This window comes from Mus caroli, chromosome 7 (assembly GCF_900094665.2).
Source record: "Mus caroli chromosome 7, CAROLI_EIJ_v1.1, whole genome shotgun sequence".
In the NCBI taxonomy this organism is placed as follows: domain Eukaryota; kingdom Metazoa; phylum Chordata; class Mammalia; order Rodentia; family Muridae; genus Mus; species Mus caroli.
The window spans coordinates 129,782,563-129,799,547 of NC_034576.1; the positions used below are offsets into that span (position 1 = coordinate 129,782,563).

The following is a 16,985-nucleotide window of genomic DNA, read 5'->3' on the forward strand; positions in this document are numbered from 1 at the left end:
CTTTAGAAAAGGAGGCCAAGAGCAAAGAGACTTTCCGTTTCCGTCCGCTAGCAATTTGGCGTGTTCGCGGTGATACATATTTCAACAGTAGCGTCCTTTCTCTGTACAAGTAAAGCAGAGACTACATAACCCACCAGGTACCGGCACCGAGGGGCAAGTGACTAGGTTGCCATCTCTGCAGTAGTCCTCTCCTACACATCCGCCGAGAATAGTATTAGTGGTTGGACTACAAATCCCAGAGCATCGTCTGCTCCTTCACCCTCCATCTTTGTGGTAGTCCCCGCCCCGCTCACTTCCATTGTCTCGACAGAAGATAAAGAGGGGAGCGAGGAAGACTACAATTCCCGTCTGGCTTTGCATCATCGAGTGCGGGATTTTGATAGTTCAGGAGGGCGAGGAGCTCCAAGTGGTAGAATGAAGCGGCCAGGAAAGGTTAGGTATCCTGCCATCTTTACGGTAGTCTCTTTATCCTCCCGGTTCTGGCATTCTTAAAGGAACATAGGAAGGCTAGAAAACTACTATTCCCATCCCACTTCATAAGATCGACTTATTAGGTGTACGCCCCTCGATCGCCATCTTGCTTGTAGTCCTCGTTTCTTTTCACCTTTCCATTGTTCCTGATGAGTAGAAATGGCAGCGGGAAGGCAGCAGCTGGACTGCGACTCCCGTCAGGTACCACACGCGCGGAGGGTTGTGGACCAGAGGGCGTGTGAGTGCCTGGAAAGGAGGTCGGGTCGGGGGAAAAGGCCATCTTGCTTGTAGTCATCCTTCCCGCTCCTTCTCTATGTCCTGCTACGGGGAGTCTCGGGTCAACTGGACTATAATTCCCGCCATGCTCGGCTTCCAGCGTGGCATCCCTCTCGCCTTCATATTTGTAGTACCGGCTGGCCCTTGTGTCCCACTTTTCCCACGATAGTGCTAGAATTTGGAGAACTACAACTCCCGTCGTGCTTTGCACGCGCTCGTCCTGGAAAGTAAAGGTGGTGAAGGAAGGAGGGAGAAGGGGGCGGGGTTCCTCCGGGAGAAGGAGGGAGTAAAAAGGAGGAGGAGGTGGGAAGAAGGGAGGGGAGAGGGAGGAGAGGAGGAAGGAGGAAGGAGCTGAGGAGGGATGAGAGCGGCGACCAGGGCCCAGGGCCGAAGCTGCGCGAGGCTAGGGGAGTAGGGGTGCTAAGACATCCCAACTGCCCCCACCCCTTTCCTGCCTCTGCCCCATCCTTTCCTTATACCCTCCCATTTTAGGAGTGGATTTATTCAAATTTTATTTAAATCTTTATATCTTGAGGGTCGCGCGTTTGAAGGGGGGAGGGCGGGGGCGCGTGCAGGCTGGGGGGGGCGGGGCCGGAGCAGCTTCCTTCACCCCCCTCTGCGCGCCCTGTCTCTGTAGGTCAGGGGGCCGCAGTACAGGGGCGGACCCAGGGGAGGGGGGCAGGTTGCAGCGACCCCCCCCTCCCCGGGAACCGGCGGTGGGCGGGGTTTGAACCCCGGAAACGGTGGGGGGCCCCTGGTCTTTCCCTGGACCCCTGGGCAGTTGGAGCTGGGAAGGGGCCAGTTAAGGGTCGGGGGCTTTGGGGAAAGGTGGGGGTGGGGAGCTGAGACTCATACCCGGGACTGAGTGGGGCCCGGGCAAAAAGCTGAGCACCCTGCGCCCGAGGAGCCCCCGTTGGCCTGGGGGGGCTGAGGGACTGAGCCCCCCAGAGCAGGACCTCCCCCTGGAAGGGCCGCGCCGCAGCCCGTGGGAGGGCCTCGCCCCCGGCGCTCCCCATCTCCACTCGCTGCTGTCCCGGCCTCCGCCGGAGGGAGGGGCCGAGCGCCCTCGGGGGGCCGTGGACCCCGGCGTTCTGAGCGTTCAGCGCCCCGCGCCGCCCGGCCCCCCCGCCGCCGATGGCCGCCGACCCGCCGGGAGCTGCCGAGAAGGGAGAGATGGCTCCCGGGACACGTGTGAGGTGGGTTCATGCGGCTCCTCCTCACCCCCAGACCTGGGCAGCTCCCACTCCCATTCATCCTCAGCCTGGCCTCTCCCTTCCTTCCCCGCCCCCAGCCTCACCCTCCCTTTGCTCCAAACTCCTTCTCCAACCTTCTCTCCTATAACCTCCAACCCCAGGGAAGTGGCCTTCCTTCCCCGACCCTGCTGCCCCTTGCAGACCTCCCCCTCCACCCCGCCTCCAGTCGCCGCCCTCTAGGCCCCTCCCCCGGAGTGCTGGAGGGCCCCATACCCTGTGGATGGTCTGGAAGTCCTTGGAAAGGGAGAAGCCAGGGGGAAGCAGGTCTAAGACTGATTGGGAAGAGACCCCCCCAGGCTTGCTGAGTCCATGTGGGATTTCAGAGGATCTGGTTTCCACGGGCAGGAGAGCCCCAGGGATTCCAGACAATTAGGGATGAAAAGCAGGCTGGTAAGATGTGAATGGGGGCGGGAAGACCTAAAGCCGAGCCCACCTTGAATTTTGTTGAGCTGTTAGGGCAACTTGTAGAATCCTAGGGAATCTGGGAGATTACCCAGATTGCCTGAGGGATCCTATTGGATAACTTGGAGCCCCCAAGGACTTGTGTGTAGGTTGAGAGGGGACACTAAGCATTTCAGGGGTGTCAGCCCGGGGCAGTGGAGAGCACACATTGGGTCATTAGAAATGGAGTGGGTCTGGCTAGAGTACCAAGGTTTGAAAGGTTTGGATGACTAAGTACCCACGAGAGAGAAGGGAGAGAGGGCAGAGTGTGGTGCTTGCCCCTGGAATCTGGAGGTAAATCAGTGAGGGAATGGGGGGTGTGGGTAACAACAGGTATGAGTTGGAAGCTCCCTGAGGTAATGCTACAGATCTGAAGCCTTTTCCAGGAACCTTGGCTTGGGATGTTAGAGGAGGGGCCTCAGTGTCCCTCCTTCCAGCAGGCGGGAGGTCTTGAGGGAGTGGCCCTCTGCTCAGGACACACACTAAAGGCTGACCTTCTCTGAGGGTAGAAGCAGAAGCTCTGCCCCCATCAGAGGTGCATTGAGCTTGCGGCCAGGAGACTCTCAGGCCAGGCTTTGCAGGCCTCTCTGACCTTACCAACCATCTGCCTACAGCCCTCGGCGTTGCTGACGCCCCCAATGTCGTCGAGCAGCCGGGGACCGGGGGCCGGAGCGCGCCGACGCCGAACCCGCTGCCGTCGTTGCCGGGCCTGTGTGCGAACTGAGTGCGGGGACTGCCATTTCTGCCGAGACATGAAGAAGTTCGGGGGGCCCGGGCGCATGAAGCAGTCGTGCCTGCTTCGGCAGTGCACCGCGGTGAGTCTTGAGCCCCATGCCCGGGGTACGTGGAACCTCAGGCCTATTTGCCCAGAGCACCATCAGTAGAAGTATGGGGCCTGAGCATTCTCTGGGTGTCCAGTGGCAGCTTCCCCGGGGTCCCATAGGGGTACTGTTCATACACTCACTTCTGCATTTCTTCACTGACTTGCTTAAATGTTTGATTTTTGTCTTTGTCGAAAAGTGGGCTACACAGAAGAGTCTGCCTCAGGTCTGTAGAGAGCTCGGCCCCTGCCGTATGCCCCTGCCCAGGTATCTGTGTTCAGGGGACCCAGCTCTACCATGGGAGAAAGCTTTTGCCTTTCTCAGGTCTTTCACACACCTTCAGGTGTCTTGAAATTGAGGCCAGGACCCCCGTCTTGTGACCTTGAGCAAGTCACTCTGAACTTCAAGTACCTTCCCTGTAAAATGTTTCTTTTGCTTCGTAGCAAAGATTAGATAGTAGTGTGCCATGACTGTCCTATTGAAAGGCTCAGCTCCGGAGTTATCTGGGAAACGTGGGTTCTCTTCTGCCTCCCTCATCCTTTCAGCAGCCTGGGGCGCCAGGATGGCCTTTCCCCAGCAGCCCGCCTCTCCTCCTCCTCCTCCTCCTCCAGCCACTCTTCCTGGTTGCACTTTCACCCCTCAGCCCTTCCCCTTCCTTTGTCCCCCAGCGCCTTGCCTTACCTCACCTTCTGATACTTTTCCCTTGATCTAGATCCCTGGCTGTCAGCATCCCTGATATGATTCAGTCCTACCATTGTCTTCCCTGAAGTCACATTGTCTGGAGACTGCTGCCTTGACCCTAGGCCTAAAGCAGCTGGGACCTTCTATGTTCCACCGACCTTTCCCACTGGGCTCACTGGGGGCTTCCAGAGTCACCCTTGGACGGCCCCCTGAACAACCTTAGAATTAGCCCCAGGCTTGTTACTTCTTTAACTTATCTGAGCCTTGTCATTTACCTGTGGTCTCTTCCACTCCATCCCGAGTCCTGTGCTAATGATAATAATGACAGTAGCCGTGTCTCAGCCCCTCATGGGTTGTCTTGTTCTTAACCATGGTCCTGTAAAGGAAAAGTCCCTCACCCCATCTTAGAGACAGAGGAGTGGTGAGGTTAAAGCCATCGCCGAAGGCCATCCTGGCAAATTAAGTATCTGGCCTGTGGGTTCTGACCCTCCTTCATCCTATAACTGATGTGGAAGAGTCTTTACCCTCCAGCTTGGATTCGAGGTCCCTGATGCCCCCTCTTTCCCAACAGCCCGTGCTCCCACACACAGCTGTATGCCTCTTGTGTGGGGAGGCTGGAAAGGAGGATACAGTGGAGGGAGAAGATGAGAAGTTTAGTTTGAGCCTCATGGAGTGTACAATCTGCAATGAGATCGTCCACCCTGGCTGCCTGAAGGTGATAACCCTGGGAACCAACCCTGCAACCTGGCTGGGGTAGACTATTGGGGAGCAAGGAAGTAGGCCACACTGTCCCAGGGCATATCCTGGCACCTTCTAGCCATTATTTGGTCTCTTGCCTACAGATGGGAAAGGCTGAGGGTGTTATCAATTCCGAGATACCCAACTGCTGGGAGTGCCCCCGATGTACCCAGGAAGGACGGACAAGCAAGGTAAAGCAGGGGCTAAGATAGGGACAGGGTGGAAGATCCGGAACTAGCTGGGGGCCTCATCCCCAGCTTACACTTTCCAGGATGCAGGTGAGGGTCCAGGGCGCCGCAGGGCTGACAATGGTGAGGAAGGCGCTAACCTAGGGGGTGGATGGAAGCTGACGGAGGAACCACCACCTCCACCACCCCTGCCCAGAAGAAAGGGACCCTTACCTGCTGGCCCCACCCCTGATGATGTGCCTGGGCCCCCCAAACGGAAGGAGAGGGAGGGGGGGAATGAGCCCCCCACCCCAAGGAAAAAGGTGAGGAGCAGAAGGGAACGGCTGGCTTAGAACATGGGATTCTGGGAGCTGTAGCCTGGGGGGTGGGTTGGTTTTGGAGCCAGGTCCCACTTGACCTGGGGAGTGAGGCTGCGTGGACTCCTCGAGGGATTCGTGAGTTGTAGTGGGAGTTGTAGATGGAACATGCTCACTATGAGGAGGAAGGAACACAAGCAAGGGGTAACTGGTACAGGTCAGGAATCTTTGAGAGACCCGGAGGATTAGGGAGGAGCAACAGAGCATGCTCAAACTACTACAGAGGCGGAGGGAAGGGCTCAGAAAATGCCTGAGGGGGAAGAAGGGAGCTGAGGAGCATGCTCAGTAAGGCAAGACACTGATTACAAGGTTAGGTTGCTGAGCAGTCTTCCTAGGATGGGGGCTTCTGGGATTTGTAGTCCAAGAAGACGACGGGGGAACCCTAGTTTGGTTGTCAGGGTCTCTAATGGTGTCTCTTTCTTCCCTGTATCTCCTTGTCCTGGTAGGTGAAAGGAGGCCGAGAGAGGCACTTGAAGAAGGTGGGTGGAGATGCCTGCCTCCTCCGAGGAGCGGACCCAGGCAGCCCCGGCCTTCTGCCCCCCAGGGTTCTGAATCCGAGCCAGGCATTCTCATCCTGCCACCCTGGGCTCCCTCCCGAGAACTGGGAGGTGTGCCGGGGACCTCCTTCCCTCCACCCTCCCCCCTCCCCTGTCATGGAGACTAAGACCTGTCCTTTCCTGATCACTTTGTTTTGCCCTACCCCTACATGGTCCCCATGGACCCCTGGGAGGAGTTGGGTGGGAGAATAGCCTTGGTCCAGGTCGTAGGAACCTGATTTCCAGCAGCCACTAGGCTAGTGTGTAGCCCATTTTCCTCAGTTTTCTAAGCCTAAGTGGAAAGAACCAAATTTCAATTTCTTGCCAGATCACTGATTCTTGATATAGCCTTGGCAACTTGTTATCTACTCTGGGCTTGCAAATGGCTTTCTGGTTTGTGAGATGAAGACAGACCACTTTCCTTCCCCCTTCTCCCATCTCACAGACAGATAAACCCAGTGAGATAGAAAATAACGGGCCCAGAGAAAAAGACTGGCCCAAGGTCACGTGGCTAAACTTGAACTCTGATACTACTTTGCACTGGTAATCTGAACACAAAGTCCTGCCTGTCCAAGTCCTTTACCAAATACCAGTTTATAACCTTGGACAGGTCACCTAGTCTCTTTGAGCCACACTCAGTTTCCTTGTCGAAAAGGAGTAGCCGAGTTGTTCCTTGAGTCAGAACAAGGATGCGCTGCAGCAGGACAGGGGGTGATTGCTTCCTGCACTGTGGCTTGTCTAGTCTCGCTGTTCTATGTCGTAGATGGTCAAGCAAGTCCTTTCTATGCCCCAGAATTGAAAAGGCAAGCCAGCACTTTACACATGTGCTGGGAGGCTCACAAACCATTGACTGACCCACAGGCTAGCTGGACTTTGAATAGTGGCTTCACATTGTAGATAAGGCAGCTGAAGTCCAGTGATGGACGGGGGTTTGGGAACAGTCAGGAACTTGGGCTGTGTCTCCTGGCTGTTCATCCTCTGCTGACTCCTGTGGGCGAGTGGTTGGGAAAGAGCACTCTAGGACCTAGTACAGCCTCACCTGTCTCTTTGCAGAAACCAAAGCCACCTATAGCTTCTGCTGAGGGCCCGGCAGTGCCATCCCCATCACCGCAGAGGGAGAAACTGGAGCGTTTCAAGCGCATGTGCCAGCTGCTGGAGCGGGTGCCCGATACCTCTTCTTCCTCCTCGGACTCGGACTCGGATTCAGACTCATCTGGCACATCACTCAGTGAGGATGAAGCTCCTGGAGAGGCCCGGAACGGGCGGCGGCCAGCACGGGGCAGCTCCGGCGAGAAGGAGAACCGTGGGGGACGGCGGGCTATACGCCCTGGCACTGGGGGGCCACTGCTCAGCTGGCCCCTGGGCCCTGCCCCACCACCACGGCCTCCACAGTTGGAGCGGCATGTCGTGCGGCCCCCACCTCGAAGCCCTGAGCCTGATACTCTGCCTTTGGCTGCTGGATCCGACCACCCTCTGCCTCGGGCTGCCTGGCTTCGTGTTTTCCAGCACCTTGGACCCCGTGAGCTATGTGTCTGCATGAGAGTTTGCCGGACTTGGAGCCGCTGGTGAGTAGCCAGATAGGCCCAAGCGCCATTCTTGCTTGCCAAGTGGTATATTACAGGTCTCTGATTCTCTGTGAAGCCTGGCTGCCTTTCTTGTGTCTATATTGTAATGCCATCCTTTCATGAGCTCACAACCTTCCCAGTGGCTCTGTAGAAAAGAGATAGTAGAATCAGGAGTTTGAATGTGGACCCTGGGGCTCCAGACTATTTCCCTTTAGTGTTTTTATATATGTTAAAGAGTTATTATGTGCTAAGTTTTGAGGTCTGTCTTCTGGAATTGTTTGATATCCCCCCCCTCCCCAGTTTTCATTTGAGAAAACCTTTACAGGTAGCCTCTGGCCTCTGAAGCAGCCATGGGTGGCACGGCCTCCTGAACCAGCCACCCCTTCCCTCCTGACCCTCAGTCCCCAGTTACTTCCTAACTTTGCTTAGAAACGCTAGGCATCCTCTAAAGCCTGCCTTCCCTCTGATCCTCTCCCAGCAAGAGTCTCCTCCCAGGCCCCCACAACATGCTGTTCCCCTAAAGGAGCACACACAGGCCTGGGCTTGGGGACGCATACTTTGTATCGATTTTTATCTTCATATCCCCAGCATAGTACAAAGGCAGTATGGATAGATGTTCCAGAAATGTTTCACTGAGTAAATTCAAGGCTTTCCCAGGGCTCAGATGTCCTTCACGGCTTCAACAATGTTGCTGTCTCCAGCTCTCCGGAGGCTGAGGCAGGAGGAGCCTGAATTGGAGACCAGTCTACCTAAGATACATTCTTCCCCCACCCCCCAAAGGTGGAGTTATCTTTGTTCACATCTGAGCCTAACAGGAGGGGGATGAGGCACGCTGGAAGCTTGCTAGTCAAGTTAGGGACTAAATTAAGACCCCACCCTTTTCCTTGGGACAAGCTCTGGAGAGTTTAGTGTTTGGCCTTTGGTTTCTGTGGAGTCAGGGAGGCTGGTATGCAAGGAGCCAGAGGCAAACGCCTCTGATAGACTGTTTGCTCCAGTGAGTCTATGCCCTTGGGGTAGTTTTTTAACTTCCTCATGCCTTTCTTTCTTTTTCTTTTTTTTTTTTTAAATCCTACTTCCTTCCTTCTCTCCCTTCCCTGTAGTAAGATTTGAACCCATGGCCTGGTGCATAGGCAGTCTTATACCACTGAATTATACCGTAAGCCATCTCTCCTTTTTTTCTTTTTGAGGTGGGGTCTCCAAGTTGCTTAGGCAGCTTTTGCTGCAGAGCAGTTAGAGTTACAGGTCTGCCCCAGCAGGCCTCGCCTCGGAGTCTTCTTCATGGAAAACCAAAATGGCTCTCACAGCAGCTGTGTGAGCTAGTACAACAGAACTGAGTAGGTCCTTGGGACATGGGAGCATCTCAGGGCCGTAACTGTGATTATTACTATTCACATGCGCATAAACACCCATTGAGAGACCAACATTTTTGTCTTACCTGTGCTTTGGAAGAGTTCACAGACAGACTGCAGCATGGATGCAGTCCCAGAAGTCGCCGAGGGTTACCATGCCCTCTGATAGAGTCTGGAAGATGTTTGTCCGTGCCTTTCAGGCTAGCTCTGTGCTTGACACATGGGGTCCAGAAGAGAGCTGGCACTAGAAGTGGACAGAGTGGAGAGGCCAGTGAATGCATAGTGGTTCCAGCTTGGGCCCTGCGCCTGGCCTGTGGTTTTTGTCAGTGGTGACTCATAGCTCTTAAGGTCTCTATTCTCACTTATAAGTCTGGGATATATATTAATGTAATTGGACCTAAGGTCCTAAGAAGGATTGGCTCTAAGATGCCTCTTCATTCCAGGGTACCAACAATCAAACTCAGTGTTTGTGTATAATCTACTCAATCTCTAGATGATTTATGGTGTCTGATACAATGCAAATGATACGTAAATATCTACTAAACTGTATTGTTTAGGGAATAACAAAACAAGTCTCCTACAGTCCATAAGCAGATTTTGTTTTGAATTCATCCTTGGGCGGTTGAATCCTTAGATGCAGAACCTCAGACACAGAAGCCCCAGTCCTCTTTACCTTGTGGGATTTAATGAGGCTGTTCCTGCCTAGCACTCGAAAAGTGCCTGAGGGTACCAGCTCTCGCTAAATGGAGCCTTCAGGTGAGAAGAACCAGCTAAGGGGATAAGGGGACCGCAGTGGGAGACATGACAGGAAGCTCTGCCAGATCTGGTCTCTGAAGCAGGAAGAGCAGGGAGGGGTTCAGATTGTGACTGGAGAGGAGATGAGGAGACAAGGTCTTGCTGTGAACTCAGAACGCCTTGCCTCAGTATTGCTCCTGGCTCCAGACCTTAAGGAAAAGAGAGATGGTACCTGGACTTGGGGTGCCGGTCTGGAATTCCACTGCCTGGAAGACTGAGGCCGAAAGATTGTAACTTCCAGGCCGCGTACGGCTCTGGGCAAAGGACTAGGAGCTGAGCAGTGGTGGGCACCTGGGAGGCAGATGCAGGACTGCATTTGAAAAAGATAAAAAAGGGGAGGGTGGGGGCTTAGGCAGAGTTCAAAGTATTTGTTGTAAAGACCCAAGTTTCATGCCTGGAACCCACGTAAGAGGCAGTAGAATTCCTGGAGCTTGCTAGCCAGCCCGCCTAACCTGATCAACAAGCCCTAGTTCCAGGTAAAAGCCCCTGCTTCAGAAAAGACAAGGGGAATGAATGGGGCATGGTTGGAGAGATGGCTCATCAGTTAACAGCGTGCATGGACTGCTGCCCTTGCCCCAGACAGGGATTTGGAGATGGAACTTAGCAGTGGAGCACTGGCTTCTCCTGGTCCTAGGTTCAAGCCTTTGGACTGCAGAACAGCTTAGACTTGCTGATTCTTTGGCTGTGAAGGCTGATTACGAGTGTAACTAAACTTGTGACCCAGGAGCCTGGGTGGGAGAGAGCCATAGCCTTCAAGCCTGGGAATCACAGGAGGAACAGACAGTTTCAGCAGAGAGCTTAGGTCTGAGAAAAGCTTGCGAGCCAGTCAGAGTCCACTACTGAGAACACAAGCGCTGGTGCTCATTTGTAAGTTTTCATCCTGTAGGGAGATTTGTTAGAGCCGTGAGTCTCAGCCTTCCTAATGCTAACTCTTTAATACAGTTCCTTGTGTTGTAGTGACACCCAAGCAGTAAAATTATTTTTGCATACTTTTAATCCCAGCACTTGGGAGGCAGAAGCAGGCAGATCTGTCCACCCTGCTCCACTGAGGGAGTTCCAGGACGGCGGGACTACACAGAGAAACCCTGTCTCAAAAGAACCAAAACCAAAACCAAAAAACTTGCTACTGTTATAGATCCTAATGTAAATAGATACCTGTGTTTTCTGGTGGTCTTAGGCGACCCCAGAAGGGCTTGGACCCGTAGGTTTAGAACTGCTGTGGTAGAGCAGAGACCACAAGTGTGAGCTAGAGCAAGGGTAACCCAAGAATTGGGGGATCAAAAAAGGGGTTCTCCAGAAAGAAAGGCTGAGGAAGGAAGGAGTGACAAGCAGCAGTGGGTGTCAATGGGGGAGGTACAGAAGATCAGGAACCAAAGGTGTCCACTGTGTCCACTGTCAAGGCCTGGGAGGAGTGTTTGCCTAATATCCAGAAGATGGGCTCCATCTCCAGCCACACACATCTAAAATCTGGATGTGCTTAGAGAGAGAGGGTGACAAAGGCATCAGCAGCAAAGATTTGATCCATTGAGTCCCGCTGGGTCACTGGTTTCTGAGGAGGCGCCTGGTATTCACTGGCCACGGAGACAGTATTGAGTGAATGAGCACATGAAGCAAGGGGTGTGGAAAGAGGTAGAAGAGGGTGTAGCCAGAGAGGGTTGTAAGTGGGAGAGCAGGCAGTGGCAGGCTTTCCTGTCTGGTGGCTTTGATTATTTAGAACTGGGAGGCAAAGGGCGGGCAGGGGGGTTGTGGAGGAGGTGTTGATGTGCCAGTAGACACTACCGTTTTCAAGGACGTGGGCAGAGAAGGAAGTAAGGAAGGGACTGGCACATGGTCAAGGCTGGCTGGTGGGAGAATGGAGGACTGTGGCAGTGTCCGGAATCCCAGAGAGCTCTTCCAAGGGAGAACTAGCTGTGATCTTCCGCCCACGGTGAAGCCGAATCTGCCGAGAGCACTTAGTTAGGGCTGGCCCAGCTCTGTCCCCAGGGGGCTTCTGCAAGATGGGGTTTGGAACTGCAACGGAGGTTTTACAGGAGGAGGTTGTGGGCTTGGCTGCAGTCAGGAGTAGGATGTTTAGGCCTGCCTAGTCAAGAATTCTTGTGTGTTCTGTCCTGTGAGTGCCACATGTTTCACTGTCCTTCCCCCCTTCCCCGGCCTGGAATGACATCTGTGGCTCTATGTCAGCCAGTTCCCAGTCCCATTGGACATAGGACTTATGCTGGACTCCAGTGAGCCCCTTCCTGTGCTGTTCTTTGTTGGTGCTTCAGGCCTTTGAAGTCAACTCTTAACCCCATTTTATGGCTTGGGAAATGGAGGCCTGGAGAGGTCTCCAAGGTGTGGAGGTGGAAGAGCCGGGGTTTAGATCTCCACAGCCTACACTCGTCAGCGCTGGTTCTGACTCTGTGATTGTACGTGTGGCCTGGCTTTGCAGCCCTCTTCAGCCTTCCTACAGCTTCCCTGGCCTCCGGGGTAGCCTCCTTCCTGCCCTTTCCCAGTCAGGATTCAGGTTCCATCCATGAAATACTAATGGGTCTTTGAACAAGGTGTTGTTTTTGCTTTTAATTAATTTGTGTATGTATGTGTGCTTGCGTGAGTTTATGTGCACCACAGGCATGCATGAGCGTGTTGGATCCCCCTGGACTGGAGCTCCAGGCAGTTGTGAGCTGCCATGTTGGCTCTGAGAACCAAACCAGGATCTTCCGCAAGGGCAGTGAGCGCTCTTAACTGCTGAGCCCTCTTTCTGGCCCTTGAGTACTTGTTTTTTAATCTCCGTGGGCCTTAAGTTGTACAAAGCCGCTGATTATCATCTCGCATGGATGCTGTGCGCTCGAATGCTCAATGCAAGGAAGGTGATGTGTGGTAAACCTTGGGTAAACACATGCTATTAGTCTTGTAGTCACCAGCACTGTTGTGGTAAGGCGACTTGTCCTCATCCTTGCCTTGTGAGTTTCCCAGAGTTGCCATGCTGCATGGTGATGGGCAAACCCCTGCCATTGTCCACCTTCCCCTCCTGGATTAAGACTGCTTTCTTCACAGGCGCATCTCAGTCGCTGTCTCAGTAGGATGCTCCCTCCCCTTCTCTGAGGTGAGGTTCCATGTCTTTACCATCCTGGTTTCCCAGTGGTGTCTTTGCCTTGACAAGCCCAGAAGAAGCCAGATCCTCTTGTCAGTAGGACTTCAACAGTTGTTGGCTACCACACTGAGATTTAATCCCTATGTTTTGGGGCTGACTACAATGGGTTGAGTTGGCTCCAGCCAAGAAACAATCGGGGAGACTTCCCGGACATGAAGGTCTGGAGTTGAGTCTTGATGGACTTGAGAGAAGTGGCCTTCCCAGGAGCGCAGAATGTATCCGAGTGTATTGGTACTAGATGCCAGGGGATACCTGGACAGGCAGGTAAGAATTCTAGTCTGGCTTTTGTGGAATATGATACAGAAACAAAGTTGGGGACCTGTGAGTACCCTCAAATTAGGGTTTTCTTTCCAACTGTGGACAGACCAGAAGGCCTTCAAGGAGTGGAGCTCCTGAGCCAGGACTGAAGGCTGCACTGAGAAGGACTTTGGACATAGCAGGAGGTCAGAGTGCCAAGGGAGAGAAGCTGGCTGCTGCATGAGGGGTCTGCTTCTGTGTTTCTTCTGCTTAGAATTAGAGAGATGTGCGTTTGTTGGTTGAGTGGAGGGGATGAAGAGGGGAGATTGGAATGGCAGAAAGAAAGGAAGAATGAAAGGAGGGCATCAGAGGACGGTGGCAGAGGACTTCAGATTGAAGCCCGATTTGTAGCCTTCGATAAAATGTATTCCAGCTTTGGAGTATTGGGGAGGGTTTTGGTTTTTTTTCCCCCTTACCCCCTTGGGGCAGGGTCTTAGTGTGTATCCCTTGTAGACCTCAGCCACGTGATGTTCCTCCTCGTGTCCTCCCTTGTGCTGGGATGGCAGGTGTGCATAACCATGCCCAGTTTGTTTGTTTTGAGTCAGGCTCTGGCCCTACTATCCAATGAGACTTCGAACTCCTTGGCTGAATGATGCTCCTGCCTCAGCCTCCTGAGAAGCTAGGGCTACCAGCATGTGCTTTGTGACCAGTTATCTAACCTTCTTTTTGTTTTGTTTGTTTGTTTTCTGTTTTTTGTTTTTGTTTTTTCGAGACAGGGTTTCTCTGTGTAGTCCTGGCTGACCTGGAACTCACTTTGTAGACCAGGCTGTTCTCGAACTCAGAAATCCACCTGCCTCTGCCTCCCGAGTGCTGGGATTAAAAGCGAGTGCCACCACGCCCAGCTTATCTAACCTTCTTAAGTGACAATAAGTCAAAAGTTAATCTGTTGGTTTTGAAAAGGGAAGTCTAGCTGAATGGCTGTAGTGCATGCCATTTTGATCGCCGCAATTGGGAGGCAGAGGCAGGTGGATTTCTAAGTTGGAGGCCAGCCTTGTCTACAGAGTGAGTTCCAGGACAGCCAGGGCTACACAGAGAAACCCTGTCTTGAGCAACACGCCCCCTCCACCCCCCCCACCCTCCCCAGAAAAAGAAAAAGAAAAAAAGTCTATTGTGAACTATTGTATCTTTAGTCCCTTTCTAATCCATATCACTTGCTTTTAACAGCTGTAGTTTCCTACATCCACAGCAACTCCTGGCTAGACTGTAATAGTTTCCATTGTGTTTATTCATTTGTGTGCATGCATGCATGTGTGGTGTGTGTGCGTGTGTGTATGTATATGCTATGTATATGTAGTGTGGGAGAGGGTGGGGTGGGGTGTCATTAGGCTTGGTGCCAGCACCTTTACCTGCTGAGCCTCTCTACAGCTCTTGGTACAGTGTCCCACTGTGCAGTATAGATTGGACTTTTAAATTTTTTACTTGGAGGAGGTGTGGCATTAAGCAGATAGCTGCAGAGTCCGTTCTCTTTCCACTTTTCTGTGGCTTCTGGGGATGGAATTCAGGCAGGCTGGCCAGCAGGCTTGCACAGCGAGCGTTTACTGCCCAGGCATCCCTGGCCTTACAGTTAGTTTAAGCTTCCCATTTGTGCGAACCTTTTTGTTTATGTTTTGGTTAAGACCAGGGTCTGGTGGTTGAGGCCAGCCTTGCGTTCCTGATTCCCCTGTCACCACCTCTCAAGTGCTAGAACTGCAGGCGCGTGCCACCGCTCCCAGCACAGCCTTAGTTTTAAGTGCAGATAGAGGACGACTTGAGATAAATTCAAGCCAGATGTGACAGCACAGGATCGCAATCCTGGTTGAAGTAGGAAGTAGGACTTCGAGGTCCTTTGCTGGTGCTGGTGTTTTTGGTTTTTGAGGAAGTGTCTCTCTACATTGCCCAGTCTGTCCTGGAACTCATTATGCAGACCAAACTGCCCTCAAATCCTAGACTCACAGAGATCCACCTGTTTGTGCCTCCTGAGAGCTGGGATTAAAGGTGTGCACCACCATGCCTGTCTGGCTCACTTCAAATTCTAAAGTACTTTAGACTAAATAGTGAATTCTAGGCCAGCCTGGGCTACAGTGTGATAACCTGTATCACAAACAAACCAAAAAAGTGAAGCCCTCCTTATGCAGAAAAGTGGATCGGGAGTAGATTGGAGTTCAGTAACTCCTTTCAACCCAAGATTTCCCCTCTCAACCTGGTCCTGCTGCTCTGACTGCCCATTAGTTCACTGGGAATTTCCGGACTTGACTTTAAAATTTACTGAAGTAGACAAACCTTGGAGTTTCAAGGAACTTCAGTATATCACAAGATGTTAACAGCTTCCTTGGTTTGGGGGGTGGGGGTTACTTGATAAAATATTTGGGAATCCTTCCAGTAACTGCTAGTTGAATCTTTTGGTGTGCTGGACTCGGGCCTGTTTACCTTTCTTCAGATTCATGTGTTTATGTTTGTTGTTCTGGTGCCTAGGACCTCCCAGGCCTTCCATGAACAGTTAATGAATAAATGCAAAGTGGGAAGGAGTCGTGATATACTTCACACTGACTTGATTCCTTCAGTCAGTGTGTGCGCTCGATAGCATGTGCTGTGCCCTTGCCTTTAGTGTGTCAGATGCTGGAGATCCAGAAGTGAGAAAGGCCAGATCTGCCCTGTGGAGCTTACATTCTAGTGGGGGACACTCTGTAACTTAACAGACAGAAAGCATCAGGGCTTTAGTCCAGCCTTGGCTCACACACATGGCAGAGGAGAGCTGAAAAGTGCCTGTGAGCTGAAATAACTTAGTAAAGGAGAAGAATCAAGAAGCCCAGAGATAGATTTTGGGGGCTGCTTTTATAGGTTAGAAGGCCCATGAACTGTAATTACTTCATTTGATCTTATAGCAGCCCCGTGGAGCAAGCCCCCTGAATCATTATCTGTAACTGAAGTCTTTCTGACTCAGAGAGAGGAATGGACTTGCCTAGGGTCTTACTTCTAGTTAGCAATGAGGTGTGGAGTCCTAAATCCAGTCCTTTGGGCTGGAGGCCAGAAGATTCTTGCATTCCTTGGGACAGGAGAGAACTGGGGTATCCTGACTGGGATCCTAGAGACTTGGGGCTTAGGACTCTGTCTCCCCCCTGTGGCTGGCAGGTGCTACGACAAGCGTCTGTGGCCTAGGATGGACCTAAGCCGGAGGAAGTCACTGACCCCACCCATGCTTAGTGGGGTGGTTCGCCGCCAGCCCCGTGCTCTGGACCTCAGCTGGACAGGTGTCTCCAAAAAGCAGCTCATGTGGCTCCTGAACCGACTGCAAGGTAGGACGGTGATGAGTCAGGACAGACAGACACAGAGGTAGGATGGTGATGAGTCGGGACAGACAGACACAGAGGTAGGATGGTGATGAGTCGGGACAGACAGACACAGAGGTAGGACGGTGATGAGTCAGGACAGACAGACACAGAGGTAGGATGGTGGTGAGTCAGGACAGACAGACACAGAGGTAGGATGGTGATGAGTCGGGACAGACANGGTGATGAGTCAGGACAGACAGACACAGAGGTAGGATGGTGGTGAGTCAGGACAGACAGACACAGAGGTAGGATGGTGATGAGTCGGGACAGACAGACACAGAGGTAGGATGGTGATGAGTCGGGACAGAGGGGCACAGAGGCGGTTGCTGGTGAAGGTCTACAGCCTGCTTCTTTGATTCTAGGCCTGCAGGAGTTGGTGCTTTCTGGGTGCTCCTGGCTCTCTGTCTCTGCCCTGGGCTCAGCCCCACTGCCAGCGCTGCGGCTCTTGGACCTCCGCTGGATTGAAGATGTTAAAGACTCCCAGCTTCGGGAGCTGCTGCTGCCTCCACCAGACACCAAACCAGGTCTGAGCACCATGATCATCTGTGGATGGGTTAGCGAAAGTGGAGGTGTAGGCCTCGAAGCCTCTTCTGAGGGCCCAGGGGTCAGAGTAGTTAAGAAAGGAACGGAAGAGGACAGGACTTTAACCCATCTTGGCTATGTCTCATTCACTTTTCCTACTGTGTGCTTTCAGCTTTCAACTAAGTCTTTTTTTTTTTTTTTTTTTTTTTTTTTTTTTTGGCATAGGCTTTTTTATTGTTATTATTATTAAAGAATTTA

At 52.7% G+C, this 16,985-nt stretch overlaps 1 protein-coding gene across 6 annotated transcripts in view; it reads left to right on the forward strand.

Annotated features, from left to right (window-relative positions):
- The first annotated feature begins 1,570 nt into the window (after positions 1 to 1,570).
- Positions 1,571 to 16,985, forward strand: part of Fbxl19 (F-box and leucine rich repeat protein 19) — a 24,732-nt gene continuing 9,317 nt past the window's right edge. The window contains exons 1-9 of one of the 6 annotated variants that reach the window (XM_021166804.2): positions 1,571 to 1,943; positions 3,056 to 3,256; positions 4,515 to 4,658; positions 4,786 to 4,872; positions 4,953 to 5,171; positions 5,672 to 5,833; positions 6,815 to 7,326; positions 16,006 to 16,169; positions 16,568 to 16,729. In XM_021166804.2, coding sequence (XP_021022463.1) covers positions 3,080 to 3,256; positions 4,515 to 4,658; positions 4,786 to 4,872; positions 4,953 to 5,171; positions 5,672 to 5,833; positions 6,815 to 7,326; positions 16,006 to 16,169; positions 16,568 to 16,729 — 1,627 coding nt within the window. In that variant the 5' untranslated portion in view covers positions 1,571 to 1,943; positions 3,056 to 3,079. Of the gene's footprint in view, positions 1,944 to 2,077; positions 2,391 to 3,055; positions 3,257 to 4,514; positions 4,659 to 4,785; positions 4,873 to 4,952; positions 5,172 to 5,671; positions 5,834 to 6,814; positions 7,327 to 16,005; positions 16,170 to 16,567; positions 16,730 to 16,985 lie in introns of those variants that run through there. The other 5 variants (XM_021166805.2, XM_021166803.2, XM_021166807.2 and 2 more) reach the window with 5 other exon arrangements.